The sequence below is a fragment of the Molothrus aeneus genome, unplaced genomic scaffold, assembly GCF_037042795.1.
Source record: "Molothrus aeneus isolate 106 unplaced genomic scaffold, BPBGC_Maene_1.0 scaffold_30, whole genome shotgun sequence".
Lineage (NCBI taxonomy): Eukaryota > Metazoa > Chordata > Aves > Passeriformes > Icteridae > Molothrus > Molothrus aeneus.
This window is the reverse complement of record NW_027098964.1, coordinates 2,925,006-2,941,267: the sequence shown is the minus strand read 5'-3', so window position 1 is coordinate 2,941,267 and position 16,262 is coordinate 2,925,006. Positions and strand designations below refer to the sequence as shown.

General features: G+C 65.4%; 2 protein-coding genes across 2 annotated transcripts; one reads left to right on the top strand and one right to left on the bottom strand.

Moving 5' to 3' along the window:
- Window positions 1-532: 532 nt before the first annotated feature.
- Window positions 533-6,791, bottom strand: LOC136570055 (blue-sensitive opsin). The gene is made up of 5 exons (XM_066570490.1): window positions 6,407-6,791; window positions 4,644-4,812; window positions 3,073-3,238; window positions 1,529-1,768; window positions 533-661 (listed from the first exon to the last, which is right to left on the bottom strand). The coding sequence occupies exons 1-5, from the start codon at window positions 6,789-6,791 to the stop codon at window positions 533-535; spliced, it is 1,089 nt and encodes a 362-aa protein (XP_066426587.1).
- Window positions 6,792-9,851: 3,060 nt separating this feature from the next.
- Window positions 9,852-15,726, top strand: MECP2 (methyl-CpG binding protein 2). Its single transcript, XM_066570233.1, has 4 exons — window positions 9,852-9,906; window positions 13,750-14,052; window positions 14,454-15,151; window positions 15,234-15,726. Exons 1-4 carry the CDS (start codon window positions 9,869-9,871, stop codon window positions 15,614-15,616), a joined length of 1,422 nt encoding a protein of 473 aa, XP_066426330.1. The 5' UTR covers window positions 9,852-9,868; the 3' UTR covers window positions 15,617-15,726.
- The last annotated feature ends 536 nt before the right edge of the window (window positions 15,727-16,262 follow it).

Below are 16,262 nucleotides of genomic sequence, written 5' to 3'. Positions count from 1 at the left end.
CAAGGGCAGAACTGTGAGACTGAGCCCAATATAGGGCAGAGCCCCATGTGGGGCAGAGCTCGATATAGGGCTGAGCCTGATGTGAGGCAGCCCTGGCTGGGTTGGGCCCGCTGTGGGGCAGCCCCACCACGGGGCAGAGTTGTGGGGCAGCCCCACCACGGGGCAGAGCCATGGGGCAGCCCCACCGTGGGGCAGAGCTCGATATAGGGCTGAGCCTGCCATGGGGCAGAGCCGTGGGGCAGCCCCGCCGTGGGGCAGAGCTCGATATTGGGCTGAGCCTGATGTGAGGCAGCCCTGGCTGGGTTGGGCCCGCTGTGGGGCAGCCCCACCACAGGGCAGAGCTGTGGGACAGAGCTCGATATAGGGCTGAGCCCACCACGGGCCAGAGCCATGGGGCAGCCCCACCATGGGGCAGAGCTCGATATTGGGCTGAGCCCACCATGGGGCAGCCCCACCGTGGGGCAGAGCTCGATATTGGGCTGAGCCCGCCGTGGGGCAGAGCCGTGGGGCAGCCCCGCCGTGGGGCCGGGCCCTATGCCGGGGACACCTGGCTGGAGGACACCGAGGACACCTGCGTGGCCTGGGACGAGCCGGACACGTCGTCATCGTCCCCGAAGGGGCTCCGGCCGCAGAACACGAGCTTGAGCATGCAGGAGCGGAACTGCGGGCGGGCGGGGGTGTCACGGCGGGACCCCAGACCCACGGAGAGAGCCCGGACCCACAGAGGGACCCCAGACCCACGGAGAGAGCCCGGACCCACAGCAGGATCCATAGGAACAGGCCCAGACCCACAGAGAGACCCCAGACCCATGGAGAGACCCCAGACCCATGGAGAGACCCCAGACCCACGGACAGGACCCTGGACCCACAGCAACACCCCCACCCCCCCACTGCCCTCATGTCCCCATGGTCCCCACTGTCCCAATAACCCCCATTGTCCCACTGCCCCACTGTCCCCTCCATCCCCATTGTCCTCATGTCCCCATGTCCCCGTGTCCCCACCTTGTTCACAACCACGTGGATGCCCCCACCACCCTCACTTTCCCCATTGTCCCCATGTCCCATTGTCCCCATGTCCCCTTGTCCCCATTGTCCCCATGTCCCCACCTGCTTGTTCATGAAGACGTGGATGCCACCATCACCCTCACTGCCCCACTGTCCCCGTTGTCCCCACTGTCCCCACTGTCCCCACCATCCCCATTGTCCCCATTGTCCCCATTGTCCCCACCATCCCCGTGTCCCCATTGTCCCCATTGTCCCCATTGTCCCACCATCCCCATGTCCCCGTGTTCCCACCTGCTTGTTCATGAAGATGTGGATGCCACCATCTCCACCGTCCCCATGTCCCCACTGTCCCCATTGTCCCCATTGTCCCCACCATCCCCGTGTCCCCATTGTCCCCACTGTCCCCATTGTCCCCATTTTCCCCACTGTCCCCATTGTCCCCACCATCCCCGTGTCCCCATTGTCCCCACTGTCCCCACTGTCCCCACTGTCCCCATTGTCCCCACCACCCCCGCGTCCCCACCTGCTTGTTCATGAAGACGTAGATGATGGGGTTGTAGACGGTGGAGGCCTTGGAGAAGACGGAGGGGATGGAGGCCAGCCCCACGTCGAAGGGGTGTCCCCGGTGCGTCACCACCCAGAGCGCGAAGGCGCAGTAGGGCAGCCAGCACACCAGGAAGCCCAGCACCATCACCACCACCATCTTGGTCACCTCGCGCTCGGCCTTCTGCGTCGTGGCCGACTGCTCCTGCTGCTTGGCCACCTGAGGGACAGCGGCCGGGGACGGGGGGGTCAGTGTGGGGACAGGGTGAGGAGATGGGGGTCAGATGTGGGGTCGGATATGGGGAGATACAGGGTCAGATATGGGGTCAGTGTGGGGTCAGTGTGGGGACAGGGCGAGGAGATAGGGGTCAGATATGGGGTCAGATATGGGGAGATACAGGGTCAGATATGGGGTCAGTGTGGGGACAGGGCGAGGAGATAGGGGTCAGATATGGGGTCAGATATGGGGAGATATGGGTCAGATGTGGGGTCTGATATGGGGAGATACAGGGTCGGATATGGGGAGATACAGGGTCAGATATGGGGAGATACAGGGTCGGATATGGGGTCAGTGTGGGGTCGGGTGTGGGGTCAGGTGTGGGGTCAGATATGGGTCACATATAGGGCAGATATGGGGTAGTATATGGGTCAAATATAGAGGGGATATGGGGTCAGTGTGGGGTCAGTGTGGGGTCGGGTGTGGGGTCAGATATGGGTCACATATAGAGCAGATATGGGGTCATATATGGGGTCAAACATAGGGGGGATATGGGGTCAGATATGGGGTCAGTGTGGGGAGATGTGGGGTCAGTGTGGGGTCAGGTATGGCATCAGGTATGGGTCAGATGTGGGTCAGATATGGGGTTAGTGTGGGGAGATATGGGATCAGATATGGGTCGGATATAGGGGACAGTGTGGAGAGTTATGGGGTGAGGTATGGGGTTAGATATGGGGTTAGATAAGGGGTCAGTGTGTGGAGATATGGGGTCAGATATGGGTCAGATATGGGGTCAGTTATGGGCTCAGTTATGGGGTCAGATGTGGGGTCAGTGTGGGGTCAGTTATGGGGTCAGATATGGGTCAGTTATGGGGTCAGATATGGGGTCAGTGTGGGGTCAGTTATGGGGTCAGTTATGGGCTCAGATATGGGATCAGATGTGGGGAGACTCAACCACGCCAGTGACCCATGGGGGTCTCAAACACTTGTGGGGGGTCCTCAGACCCCCAGCACTGCCCCCCCCCCTACTTTGGGGTCCCCCCAAGCACCACCTACCCCACGGCCCCCCAGTTCCCCTGTGCCCCCAATAAACCGTGTACCCCAATAAAACCACGTACCCCAACAAACCGTGTGCCCCCAAAACCCCCCAAAGACCCCCGGGACCCCCCAAAATCCCCTCACAGTGAACAAGATGAGTCCCAGCCGTCCATAGGAGATGATCACGGTCAGGACCCTGCGCTCCCCTGACCCCCCAGGACCCCCCGGGACCCCCGGGACCCCTCCAGGACCCCCCAAAATCCCCTCACCGCGCGCAGGGTGAGCAGCAGCCGCCCGTAGGAGAAGATGATGACGCTCAGGGGGAAGCCGAAGCAGAAGCAGAAGAGGAAAATCACGTAGGACTCGTTGTTCCATTTGTTGTCTGTCGTGTACCAGTCCGGGCCGCACGAGCACTGCAGCCCCTCGGGGATGTACCTGGGGAGGGGGGCACGGGGGGGGTCACACCTCAGTGGGACCTCCGGACTCAGCCCGGGACCCCCGAACTCAGCCCGAGATTCCTGAGCCGCCCCCGGGACCCCCGAACCGCCCCCGAGATTCCTGAGCCGCCCCCGAGATTCCCGGTCCAACAAATCCCCGAAAATTCCCGGGACCCCCGAGCCCTGGAGCTGCTCAGCCCCCCGGGGATGGAGCTGGGGATGGGGGTACGGGGGGGGTCACACCTCAGTGGGACCCCCGGACTCAGCCCGGGACCCCCGAACCGCCCCCGAGATTCCTGAGCCGCCCCCGGGACCCCTGAACCGCCCCCGGGACCCCCGAACCGCCCCCGAGATTCCTGAGCCGCCCCCGAGATTCCCGGTCCAACAAATCCCCGAAAATTCCCGGGACCCCCAAGCCCTGGAGCTGCTCAGCCCCCCGGAGATGGAGCTGGGGAGGGGGCACGGGGGGTGGGCACTGCCCACGGGACCCCCGGACTCAGCCCGGGACCCCCGAACCGCCCCCGGGATCAGCAAAGTCCCCGAGATCCCCCCAAAATCCCCAACAATTCCGGCCACTCCCAAGCCCCGGGGATGGGTCTGGGGGCGCGGCTGAGCGGGGGTCGCACGGCTGAGGGACCCTCGGACCTGTCCCGGGACCCCCGGACCTCCCCCAGGACCCCCAATCTGCCCCCAGCCCCTTAAAACCCTTTGGGACCCCCAAAACCCTCCAGGATCCTCAACCTCCCCAAAACCCCCGACCCCATCCAAGACCCCCCAACCTCCCTTGAAGACTCAACCCCGCCCCCCCCCCGGGACCCCCCAACCCCCCTGCGACCCCAGGGACCCCCGAGAGACCCTGACCCCATCCAAGACCCCTGACCCTCCTGGGACCCCCCCCAAATCCAGCTGGGACCCCCCCCAACCTTCCCCAGATCCCCGATTCCAGGGACCCCCAGATCCCATTGGAACCCCCAAACCCTGGGGACCCCCTGAGCCCCCTGGGACTTGCAGATCCTCCAGGGACCCCCAAACACCCCCGAGACCCCCGGATCCTCCAGGGACCCCCAAACACCCCCAGGAACCCTGACCCAGCTGGGACCCCCCCCAACCCAACTGGGACCCCCCAACCTTCCCCAGATCCCCAGCTCCAGGGACCCCCCAGATCCAACTGGAACCCCCAAACCTTGGGGATCCCCAAACAACCCCAAGACCCCCGACTCCTCCAGGGACCCCCAAGACCCCCTGGATCCTCCAGGGACCCTCAAACACCCCCAGGACTCCTGGGACACCCCCTAAATCCAACTGGGACCCCCCCAACCTTCCCCAGATCCCCGACTCCCACTGGAACCCCAAACTTTGGGGAGCCCCGACTCCCCCCCCCGGGACCCCCGGACCCCCCAGACCTGCTCCAGCCGAAGAGGGGGGGCACGGAGGCGACGAGGCCGAAGATCCAGGTGATGGCGCAGCCCAGCACCGCGTGGCTGCCCCGGAAGGTGAAGTTGCCCAGGGGCTTGCAGATGACCAGGAACCGCTCGAAGGCCACCACGGCCAGAGACCACAGGGACACCATCCCTGGGGACAGGGGACACGGGTGACACCCCTGTCACCACCCCTGTGCCATCCCCACCATGGCCACCATGGCCAGTGACCACAGGGACACCATCCTTAGGTTGACATCCCCGTCACCATGGCCACCATGGCCACCACGGCCAGTGACCGCAGGGACACCGCTCTGTACCAATGCCGTGGTGTCCCCATGTCCCCATTGTCCCCCATCCCTCCCATGGTGTCCCCGTGTCTCCATGTCCTTGTTGTCCCCCTGTCCCTCTGCCCAATGTCCCCACACCCGGCGCTCCTCAGCCAAGTGTCCCCATGGCAAATGTCCTCAGTGACCCCGGTGACCTTCTGCCCCACATGTCCCACATGTCCAGTGTCCCCACGGCCAATGCCACCACAGCCAGTGTCCCCAGACCATGGTGACTTTCTGCCCCACATGTCCAATGTCCCCACTCCCATGTCACCAGGCCATGGTGACCTTCTACCTCTTGTCCCACATGTCCAATGCCCCCAGACCGAGCACCTCCAACCCTACCACCCCCAGACTCAGTGTCCCCAGGCCATGGTGACCTTGTGCCCTCATGTCCGATGCCCCCAGACCCAAAACTCCCAGACCAATGGTGACCTTGTGCCCCATGTCCCACACACTCAATGTCCCCAGAGCCAACACCCCCAGACCATAGTGAACTTGTGCCCCATGTTCTACACCCCCAATGCCCCCAGACCCAAAACTCCCAAACCATGGTGACCTTGTGCCCCATGTCCCACACACTCAATGCCCCCAGACCCAACACCCCCAGACCATGGTGACCTCGAAGCCCATGTCCCACACCACCAACGCCCCCAGACCCAACATCTCCAGACCATGGTGACCTTCTACCCTCATGTCCAATGCCACCAAACCCAACACCCCCAGACCATCCCCAGACCATGGTGACCTTCTACCCCACGCCCTCACGTCCAACATCCCAAACCCAATGTCCCCAAACCCAACGCCCCCAGACCACGGTGACCTCGTGTCCCATGTTCTATGCACCCAATGCCCCCAGACCCAAAACCTCCAGACCATGGTGACCTTGTGCCCCATGTTCTACACACCCAGTGCCCCCAGACCCAACACCCCCAAACCCAACGTCCCCAAACCAAACACCCCCAGACCAAGGTGACCTTGTAGTCCATGTCCCACACCCCCAACACCCCCAGACCCGAAACCTCCAGACCATGATGACCTCCATAGCCCATGTCCCACACCCCCAACGCCCCCAGACCCAACACTCCCCGACCACGATGACGCCATAACCCACATCCCACACCCCCAAAGCCCCCAGACCCAACATCCCCAGACCATGGTGACCTTGTGCCTCATATTCTACACCCCCAGTGCCCCCAGACCCAAAACCCCCAGACCATGGTGACCTTGTAGCCCATGTCTCACACCGCCAACACCCCCAGACCCAAAATCCCCAGACCACATGGTGACCTTGTGCCTCATATTCTACACACCCAGTGCCCCCAGACCCAACACTCCCCGACCACGACGACCTCATAACCCACATCCCACACCCCCAAAGCCCCCAGCCCCACTCCCCCCATTCCCCCCGTCCCTCACCGCCCAGCGTGGCCGTGAACCCCTCGATCTTGCAGGCCAGCGGCCCCAGGGCGAAGTACATCTGGGAGAAGCTGTAGAAGGCCGTGGTGGAGCCCACGCACACCACCAGCAGGTTGGCCACCGCCAGGTTGACCAGGATGTAGTTGAGGTGCGACCTCAGCTTCTTGTACTTGGCCGTGCACACCACGGTCAGCGCGTTGATGGGGACGCCCAGCACCACCAGCAGGAACATGAAGGCCGCCATGGCCTTGAAGATGCCAGGGCTGCCCAGGTGGGTCTGGGGCACCAGGAAGGGGCTCAGCGCCGTCACGTTTGGGGTATCCAGGCTCACGGGGATGTAGAAATCCTCGGGGAGCTCGTCCCGCATCTCCCGCGACTTCTGCATGGCGGACGACGGCGCGACACCGCGGGCGGACGGACGGACGGACGGACGGGCGGGCGGGCGGGCGGACGGGCGGGTGGGTGGGGGGCGACGAGGAGGATCTTTTATAGGGCGGGGGGTGGATGGGACCCCCCCCCAATAATCGGGGCTCAGGAGGTAAAGCGCAGCTGAGCCCGGCTCATCCCGGAGCCGGCGCTGGCCAAGCCGGGCTTAGGCGCCGGGCAAGCAGCTTTGAGGGGGTCTTAATCGCCCCCGAGCCCTGATTAGCGGGGTTGGGGTGGGGGATCAGGGGGTATCAGAGCCCCCCCCCCATCCTAAAAGGGCTTAATTGGGTGCTGGTGTAATTGGGGGGGGGGGTGGTCTTGAAATACCCCCGGGTGCTGTGGGGGGTTGGGGGTTTTGGGGGTGTTGAGGTGGGAAATTGGAGGCTGGGAGGTGTCTGGGATCCCAAATTGGACCCTGAAAGCTGTGTGAGACCCTAAATTGGATCCCAAAAGGTCCCTGGGATCCCGAATTGGACCCCAAAAGGTCCCTGGGATCCCAAACTGGACCCCAAGAGGTCACTGGGATCCCAAATTGGATCCCAAAAGGTCTCTGGGGTCCCAAATCGGACCCCAAAAGCTCTGTGAGACCCTAAATTGTATCCCAAAAATTTCTTGGGACCCCAAAAGGTCCCTGGTACCACCCTGTGCCAGCAAACTGGGTCCTCAAAAGCTCCTTGGGATCCCAAATTGGACCCCAAAAGCTCTGTGAGACCCCCAAATTGGACCCCAAAATTCCCTGATGCCACTCTGTGCCACAAATCTGGACCCCTAAAGCTCTTTAGGCTCCCAAACTGGACCCCAAAATCTCTTTGTGACCCCAAACTGGACCACAAAATCTCTTTGGGACCCCAAATTGGACCCCAAAACCTCCCTGGTTTGCCAAAATTTTATTGGCACCGTCCCCTGCCCACAAATCAAACCATGACATTTGGGGTGTCCTGGTGACATTTGGGGGGTCCTGGTGACATTTGGGGGGTCCCGGGTGACATTTGGGGGGTCCCTGCCCCCCCTCGGGGGGGACTACATGTCCCAGTGTCCCTCTGGGGTCCCCCCTCAGGTGTCCCCCTAATCCCGGGGGGGGTCACGGGTGCCCGGGATTAGGGACAATCCCGCCGGAGGTGGCCCCGATCCGGGGATGGGAAGGGGAGCGAGGGGGGGCGGACCCCCCGAAAAGGGGGGAGGGGGGGTGTGGAAAAAAGGGGAGGAATGGAAAGAAACTCATAAAACAAGGGGGGGATGGGGGGGTCCTGAGGGGTTTTGGGTGGGGGGGGGTCCCATATTGAGGAGGGGGTCAGGGGGAGTTTGGGGTTGTCCGGGGGGGGTCGGGAAGGGCCGAGGGTGGGGGTGGGGGAGGGGGGATTAACGCTCCATCCCCGCTCATCCCCCGGGGAGGGGGGAGTCCGGCCCCCGCCCCTCCCCCCCCCTCCGGACTGGGGTGGCGCCCTGAGCAAACTGGTGGCCACAGTGGCCGTACTGGTTCTTTACTGGTGCCCACAGTGGCCATAATGGTGGCCGTCATTGCCATACTGGTTCTTTACTGGTGCCCACAGTGGCCGTACTGGTGGCCGTCATTGCCATACTGGTTCTTTACTGGTGCCCACAGTGGCCGTACTGGTGGCCGTCATTGCCATACTGGTTCTTTACTGGTGCCCACAGTGGCTGTACTGGTTCTTTACTGGTGGCCACAGTGGCCGTACTGGTTCTTTACTGGTGGCCGCAGTGGCCGTACTGGTGGCCGTCATTGCCATACTGGTTCTTTACTGGTGCCCACAGTGGCCGTACTGGTGACCACAGTGGCCGTACTGGTTCTTTACTGGTGGCCGCAGTGGCCGTACTGGTGGCCGTCATTGCCATACTGGTTCTTTACTGGTGGCCGCAGTGGCCGTACTGCTCCCATATTGGCCCCAGCTGTCCCCGTACTGGTCCCAATTCTCCCACACTGGTCCCTGTTGTCCCGGTACTGGTCCCAGTTGCCCCACACTGGTCCCACTTGTCCCTATACTGGTCCCAACTGTCCCTATACTGGTCCCAGTTATCTCCGTACTGGTCCCAGTTGTCCCTGTACTGGTCCCAGTTCTCCCATACTGGTCCCAGTTGTCCCTGTACTGGTTCCAGGTCTCTCACACTGGTCCCTGATGTCCCACACTGGTCCCCGTACTGGTCCCCACTGCCTCTGTACTGGTCCCAGTTCTCCCACACTGGTCCCAGTTTTCCCGTACGGGTCCCAGTTATCCCATACTGGTCCTCGCTGTCCCAATACTGGTCTCAGTTGTCCCCGTACCAGTCCAAGTTAGCCCTTACTGGTCCCTGCTGTCCCCGTACTGGTTCCAGCTATCCCACACTGGTACCAGTTGTCCCTGTACTGATCTCCGCTGTCCCCGTACTGGTCCCCGCTGTCCCTGTACTGGTCCCAGTCATCCCGTACTGGTCCCAGTTGCCGCGCACGGGTCCCTGTTGTCCCCGTACTGGTCCCCGCTGTCCCCGCACTGCTCCCAGTTGTCCCGTACTGGTCCCAGTTGTCCCCGTACTGGGGCAGCGGGACCCGGGGCGGGCGGGGCGTGGCCAGGGCGTGGCCCGGAGGGGGCGTGGCCTCGCGGACCGTTACGGCCGTTGGATTTCAAACCCTTCGCAGCGCGGGGGGGCCCAGGCCACGCCCCCTTCGTCGTGTCCTGACCGACATCCCCTAGAGCCAATCAGAGCCCGGCGTCCCGGCGCGGGGCCCAATGAGCGCCCGCGCGCGCTCCGCCGGCCCCGCCCACCGTAACTGACAGCGCTTCCCGCCAATTCCAACGGCCCGGCGCGAGCGCCCCGGCTCCGCCCCCGGAGGGCGGCCCCGCCGCCCAATCACCGCGCGCCGACGCCTTGACCGACAGGACACTCGGCCAATCGGCGCCGGGCGGAGGGGCGGGGCCAGCTCCGCTCCGGGTTCCCGTCGCCGCTCGGTCCGGGCCGCCCCCCCCCCTCCCGCCCCCCCCCTCCCGGCCCCCCCCCTCAGCTTCCCCCCCCCCCCCCCGCGGGTTCTTCGCTGCGAAGAAAATGGCGGCGGCGGCGCCGAGCGGCGACGAGGGGCGGCTGTGAGTGAGGAGGGGGCGGCGGGGCCGGGGGGGGCCGCGGCGGGTGTTGGGGAAAGCTGTGAGGGAGCGGAGAGGCGGAGGGGGGGGGGGGTCTCGCGCGCGCGCGCGCGCGGGGCGACGCCCCCCCCCCCTCCTCTCTCCCTCACGCCCCCCCCCCCCCTTTCCTTCCCCTCACGGGCCGGGCGGGAACCGGGAATGGCGGGCGGGGGGGGGGGGTGTATGTGTGTGTGAGGGCTGGAGGGGGGGGGGCTGCGAGCGCCGCGAGTGCGTCACGAGCGGCCGCGGCCCCCCCGGGGGGCGGGAGGAGCCCCCCAGGTACGGGGAACCCTCGGTGGGACCCCCCGAGCCTTCCGCGGGACCCCTCCGGAATGGGGGGACCTCCCGTCCTTTTCCTCCGTGAGCCCCCAAAATGCCGGGCCCCCCCCCCCCCCCAAGAACCCCGCTACGAAATTTGGGGACCCCCCCCACCCCACTCCTTCCCCAAAATTCTGTCAGTGTCGCCGTGCCGGTGTTGTCCCCGTTAGGGTGGGAGATGGGGACCCCCCCCCCCCCCAGCTCTTAGAGGGACCCCCGCCCCCCTCAAGGGGACACACCCCCCGGCCCGTCCCGCGCGCACCCGAAACCCCAAAAACCGCCCCAAAGCTCTCCCGAGTCACCCCAAAATCCACCCCGAGTCACCCCAAAATTGACCCCGAACCTCCCCCGAGTCACCCCGAATTTCTAGAGTTACCCCAAACCCCCCATAATCACCCCATAACTCCACGAGTTATCTCCACCCCTCCCCCGAAGTCACCCCAAAACCCTCCCGAAGTGACCCCAAAAGCCACCCAGGAGTCACCCCAAAATCCCCAGAAGTCACCCCGAAACACCCCGAGTCACCCCAAAATGTTACGCTCACGCTGTGCCCCAAAATGCCCAAATTTGCCCTGAACTGTCGCGCTCACGTGGTGCCCCAAAATACCCCGGCTTACCCCAAAATACCCTGAATTTCCCCAAAATGCTGCACCCCGAAACTACCCTAAATTTTTGCGTGCACGTGGCGCCCCAAAATATCCCGAGCTGCCCCAAAATGCTGCACCCCAAAATACTCAAAAATGCCCCGAACCGCTTCTCACTCTGCACCCCCAAACCCCCCGAGTTATCCCAAAATGCTGCGCCCCAAAATCCCCAAAATTGCCCCAAACTGCTTTTCACGCCGCGTCCCAAATCTCCCCTGAATTACCCTAAAATCCCCTGAATTGCCCCCAAATTTTCTGCTCGTGCGCCACCAAAAAATACCCAAAATTTCCCCAAAATGCTGCTCACGCTAAACGCCCCAAATGCTCGTTTCACTCTAAAATCCCCCAAATTTCCCCAAATTGCTGCACTCATGCAGCGCCCCGAAACTCCCCGAGTTACCCCAAAATATCCTGAATTCCCCGAAAATTCAGCAGCCCCAAAATATCCAGAATTGCCCCAAAGTTGCTCCAAATTTTCCCCTCACGCTGCTCCCAAAAACGCCTCAAATTCCCCCAAAGCAGCCGCGCTCCCGCGACTCCTCCGGATGTCCTCAAATCCCCCAAAATTCCCCCAAATCCCACCTGGGATCGCCCTAAAACTGCCTTCATGCCCCAAAATCCCACAAATCACCCCGAAATTTCCCGAATTCTGCTGGGATCGCCCAAATTTCCTCGGAAAACCCCAAAATTTGGCTTCTCACGCCCACTTTTGCTGTGCCCACCACGAGACCCCCTGAGACCCCCGGGGCCACTTGGGATCCTCGACCCTGGGGCCACCCCAGACCCCCCTGGGACCCCCCAGGGACCCCCCAGGACCCCCGTGGGACCCCCCCAGGGCCACCAGGAGACCCCCAGGGCCACCCCAAGGCCCCCCTGGGACCCCCAGGGCCACCCCAGACACAGGACCCCGAGACCCTCAGGGCCACCCCAGACCCCCCTAAGAGCCCCAGACCCCCCCTAAGACCCCCAGGACCACCTCAGACCCCCAACCCTGAGGCCACCCCAGCCCCCCCGAGACCCTGGGATATGTTGGGGGGTCCCTGGGGGTCCCCCCTTGTCCCCAGTCCCTCTCATCCCGATGTTCCTGCGCCCCTTCCCAAATTTTTTGGTGCCGTTTTTGCGACTTTTAGCCCCAGGATGGGGCTGGTGGCGGGGGTCCCGGCCGTGCTCCCCCATTGTTGTTGGGGAGGGGTCGGGGGGGGGTTCCCCTGATGGCCACATGGGGACCCCCAGCACTGGGGGGGGTCCTGCATCCCCCTCCCCACCCCATAGCGGGGGTCCCGCCCTCCCCCAGCCTCAGCTGTGTGTGTTTCCTCACCAGGACGGGACCCCCGCGCCGGTGACAACGGTGACACCGAGGGGTCCCAGCCCTGCCCAAATCCCCCCCGTGCCCCGAGGGTCCCGTCCCCGGTGACACCGACACGGGGTCTGGTGACAGCCCCGGTGTCACCGCGCCCTGACCACGACCCCTTGGTGACCCCCGGGGCTGGGTTTGGTGGACACGGGGCTGCCGGACACTCGGCCAGGACGGGGCTTTGGGGGTGGCCGGTGTCCCCTCGGTGTCCCCCGGTCCCCCCCCAACGCCACGGACTGACGGACACTGGGATGTCGTTCCGGCCACGGCCGTAATTCCCGCCGGTCCGGGCTGCCCCTCCTTCCTCCTCCTCCTCCTCCTCCTCCTCCTCCTGCTCCTTGTCCTGGCTCCGGCCAGGCCCATCCCGTGCTTTGCCCAATTCGGCGTCTGGGGCTGTGTCCGTGTGTCTGGTGCTGTTTGTCCATCTGCGTGTCCGGGACTGACCAGTGCTGTGTCCAGGGAGCTGCAGCGCTGAACCCGTGTGTCCAGTGGGGTCTGTGTGTCCAGAGAGACGCAGGGCCCTGTCCGTGTGTCCAGCACTGACCAATGCCATGTCCAGAGAGACGCAGGGCCCTGTCCATGTGTCCAGCACTGACCAATGCCGAGTCCAGAGAGATGCAGGGTCCTGTCTGTGTGTCCAGCGGGGTCCGTGTGTCCAGCACTGACCAATGCCATGTCCAGAGAGATGCAGGGCCCTGTCCATGTGTCCAGCACTGACCAATGCCATGTCCAGAGAGTCACAGGGCCCTGTCCGATGGTGTCCGTGTGTCCAGCACTGACCGGTCCTGTGTCCAAGGAGCCACGGGGCAGTGTCCGTGTGTCCGTGTGTCCTTGGTGTCCATGTGTCCAGAGCTCCTCAGGGCTGTGTCCGTGTGTCCATCGGGTCCGTGCAGCCGGCGCTGACCAGTGCTGTGTCTGGAAAGCCGCAGGGCCTGGTCCGTGTGTCCAGCGAGTTTGTGTCCGTGTGTCCATTGGGTCTGCATGTCCAGTGCTGACCAGCACCATGTCCAAAGAGTCGCAGGGCCCTGTCCGTCGGTGTCCGTGTGTCCAGCACTGACCAGTGCTGTGTCCGGGAGCTCACGGGGCTGTGTCCCTGTGTCTGTCGGTGTCCGTGCGTCTGGCACTGACCAGCGCTGTGTCCAGGGCCCTGTCTGTGTGTCCAGCACTGACCAGCGCTGTGTCCAGGCCCTGTCCATGTGTCCAGTGCTGTGTCCAGGGCCCTGTCCGTGTGTCCAGTGCTGTGTCCAGGGCCCTGTCCGTGTGTCCAGCACTGACCAGCGCTGTGTCCAGGGCCCTGTCCGTGTGTCCAGTGCTGTGTCCAGGACCCTGTCTGTGTGTCCAGCGCTGTGTCCAGGCCCTGTCCGTGCATCCATCCACTCACCACTCACCCCTTCCACACCCAGCAGCCCTCGTGCCCACACCCCTCACGCGTCCGTGTGTCCATCCCTGACCCCGTCCCCTCCCTCCGCTGACCGCCGCGTGTCCCCGCAGGGAGGAGAAGTCCGAGGAGAACCTGCAGCGGCCGCCCAAGGCCAAGAAGCCCAAGAAGGAGCGCAAGGAGCCGGAGCAGCCCGCGGCCGAGCCCGCCGAGGCCGGCAAGGCCGAGAGCTCGGAGGGGGCCGGGGCGGCGCCGGCGGCCCCGGAGGCGTCGGCGTCGCCGAAGCAGCGGCGCTCCATCATCCGCGACCGCGGGCCCATGTACGACGACCCCACGCTGCCCGAGGGCTGGACACGCAAACTCAAACAGCGCAAATCCGGCCGCTCGGCCGGCAAGTACGACGTCTACCTGATCAAGTGAGCCCAGAACGGGTTCTGTGTGTGTGTGTGTGTGTGTGTGTGGGGTGGCCGGAGAGGGGGCTGTGGTCATCGCTGCTGACCACTCTGGTTGTGTGTGTGTGTGTGGGGGGGGGGGGGTGTGGCCAGAGAGGGGAGAGGGGGCTGTGGTCATTGCCACTGACCGCTCTGGTTGTGTGTGTGTGGGGTGGCCGGAGAGGGGAGAGGGGGCTGTGGTCATCGCTGCTGACCGCTCTGGTTCTGGCTGTGTGTGTGTGTGTGTGTGTGTGTGTGTGGAGTGGCCGGACAGGGAGGTGTGGTCATCGCCACTGACCGCTCTGGCTGTGTGTGTGTGTGTGTCTGGGGTGGTCAGAGAGGGGGCTGTGGTCATCGCCGCTGACCATTCCCTCTCCCATCCGCAGCCCGCAGGGAAAAGCCTTCCGCTCCAAGGTGGAGCTGATCGCCTACTTCGAGAAGGTGGGGGACACCTCGCTGGACCCCAACGACTTCGACTTCACCGTCACCGGCCGGGGCAGCCCCTCGCGCCGCGAGCAGCGCCCGCCCAAGAAGCCCAAATCGCCCAAAGGCCCCGGCACCGGCCGCGGCCGGGGGCGGCCCAAGGGCAGCGGCGGCGGAGGCGGCAGCGCCCGGCCCAAGGCGGCCTCGGCCGTGTCCGAGGGGGGCTCTGCGGCCAAACGGGCTCTGGAGAAGCCCCCCGGCAAGCTGCTGGTCAAGATGCCGTTCTCCCCGGGCCAGCCGGGCCCCGCGGCCCCGCCGGCCCCGCGGCGGCCGGGCCGTAAGCGCCGGGCCGAGCCGGACAGTCCGGCCGTGCCCAAGAAACGCGGGCGCAAACCGGCGGGGGCGGCGGGGCCGGGGGGGCCGGGCGGCCCCGACAAGAAGGCGGCGACTCCCCCGGCCGTGCAGGAGACCGTGCTGCCCATCAAGAAGAGGAAGACGAGGGAGACGGTGGTGGTGGAAACGGTGACGATGGCGGCCACCGCGACCGCCACGACGACAACGACGACGACGACGCCGCGGCCGCCGCCGACCCCGCCGGGTTCCCGCGGCCCCCGCAGCGCCCGCAGCCCCGGCCGGCGCAGCAAGGAGGGCAGCCCCAAGGGCCGGGGGGCTCCTCCCGCGCCCCCCCCGCCTCCGCCGCCGCCGCCGGAGCCCCCCCAGAGCGACCCCAAGGACAGCGCCAGCCCCCCCCCCCCCGCCGCCCCCGCCGCCGCCGCCGCCGCCGCCCCCCCAGGACTTGAGCGGGTGCTCGGAGCAGAGGGGGGGTCCCGCGGCCCCCGACGGCTGCGCCAAGGAGCCCCCTAAGACTCAGCAGCCCCCGCCGCCGCCGCCGCTGCCGCCGTCGCCGCCCTACAAACACCGAGGGGAGCCCGAGCACAAAGACTCTGCCTCCTCTTCCTCCACCTCCTCCTCCTCCTCCTCTTCCTCCTCTTCATCCTCCTCCTCCTCGTCGTCCTCGTCGGCGCCGCCGCCGCCCCCGCCCCCCCCCAGCGTGGCCGTGCCGCGGCCCCCGGCCCGCGAGGAGCCGGTGGACACGCGGACGCCTGTGCCCGAGCGGGTCAGCTGACTGTGAGCCGCCTGCGGCGGGGGAACGCACGGACGGACCGACGGACGGACGGACACGGGACGGACGGGACGGACGGACGGACGGACACACGGACGGGCCCCCCTCCCCGCCCTACACCCCCCCCCTCCCCCCTTCACGAGGCAGTGGGGACCCCCCACCCCTCCGCCAACAACAGAAATTCCCCCCCCCTCCCCTCCCACCGTGGGTTGGGTTCTCTGCCCCTCCTCTCTCCCCCCCCGCTCCGTGTCCCCCCCAATCTCCCCCCGAGTTTTTATTACCGACAAGCACAGCGAGGGACCCCCCCCGGACCCCCCCACTTTGCACTTTTTGAGGAGGGGGGGGTCTCCAGGGCCGCCCCCCCCCCACCCTGAGGTTGGGCGGGGTTGGGGGGGAGGGGGTTGTTTTGGGGGGAGGGGCGGGGCCGCGTCTTCCCCCCTCCCCCGGCGCCGCTTTTCTCGTTCTTCCAGTTCCGTTTTCCGCCCGTGGGAACCATTTGCACTATGGGGGAGGGGAGGGGGCGGGGCCGGGATCCGGCCAGCGGCCAATGGGGAGCGGTGCTGCTGAAGGGGGGGGGGCGGGGCCAAGGCTATGGCCAGTCACGGGCAGGGATCCAGCGTGGAGCCAATCAGGAGAAGGGGGTTTTCGG

Bases quoted from the DNA above. Each gene is read 5' to 3' on its own strand.
- LOC136570055 (XM_066570490.1), bottom strand. From the start codon at position 6,791: ATGCAGAAGTCGCGGGAGATGCGGGACGAGCTCCCCGAGGATTTCTAC. The intron at 3,239-4,643 runs GTCTGGGGGGTC...CCCCCTCCCCAG, and splicing joins CCCCTCTTCGGCTGGAGCAG to GTACATCCCCGAGGGGCTGC. The intron at 662-1,528 runs GTGGGGACGCGG...GCCCGCCCGCAG, and splicing joins ACGTCTTCATGAACAAGCAG to TTCCGCTCCTGCATGCTCAA.
- MECP2 (XM_066570233.1), top strand. From the start codon at position 9,869: ATGGCGGCGGCGGCGCCGAGCGGCGACGAGGGGCGGCT. The intron at 9,907-13,749 runs GTGAGTGAGGAG...GTGTCCCCGCAG, and splicing joins AGCGGCGACGAGGGGCGGCT to GGAGGAGAAGTCCGAGGAGA. The intron at 14,053-14,453 runs GTGAGCCCAGAA...TCCCATCCGCAG, and splicing joins TACGACGTCTACCTGATCAA to CCCGCAGGGAAAAGCCTTCC.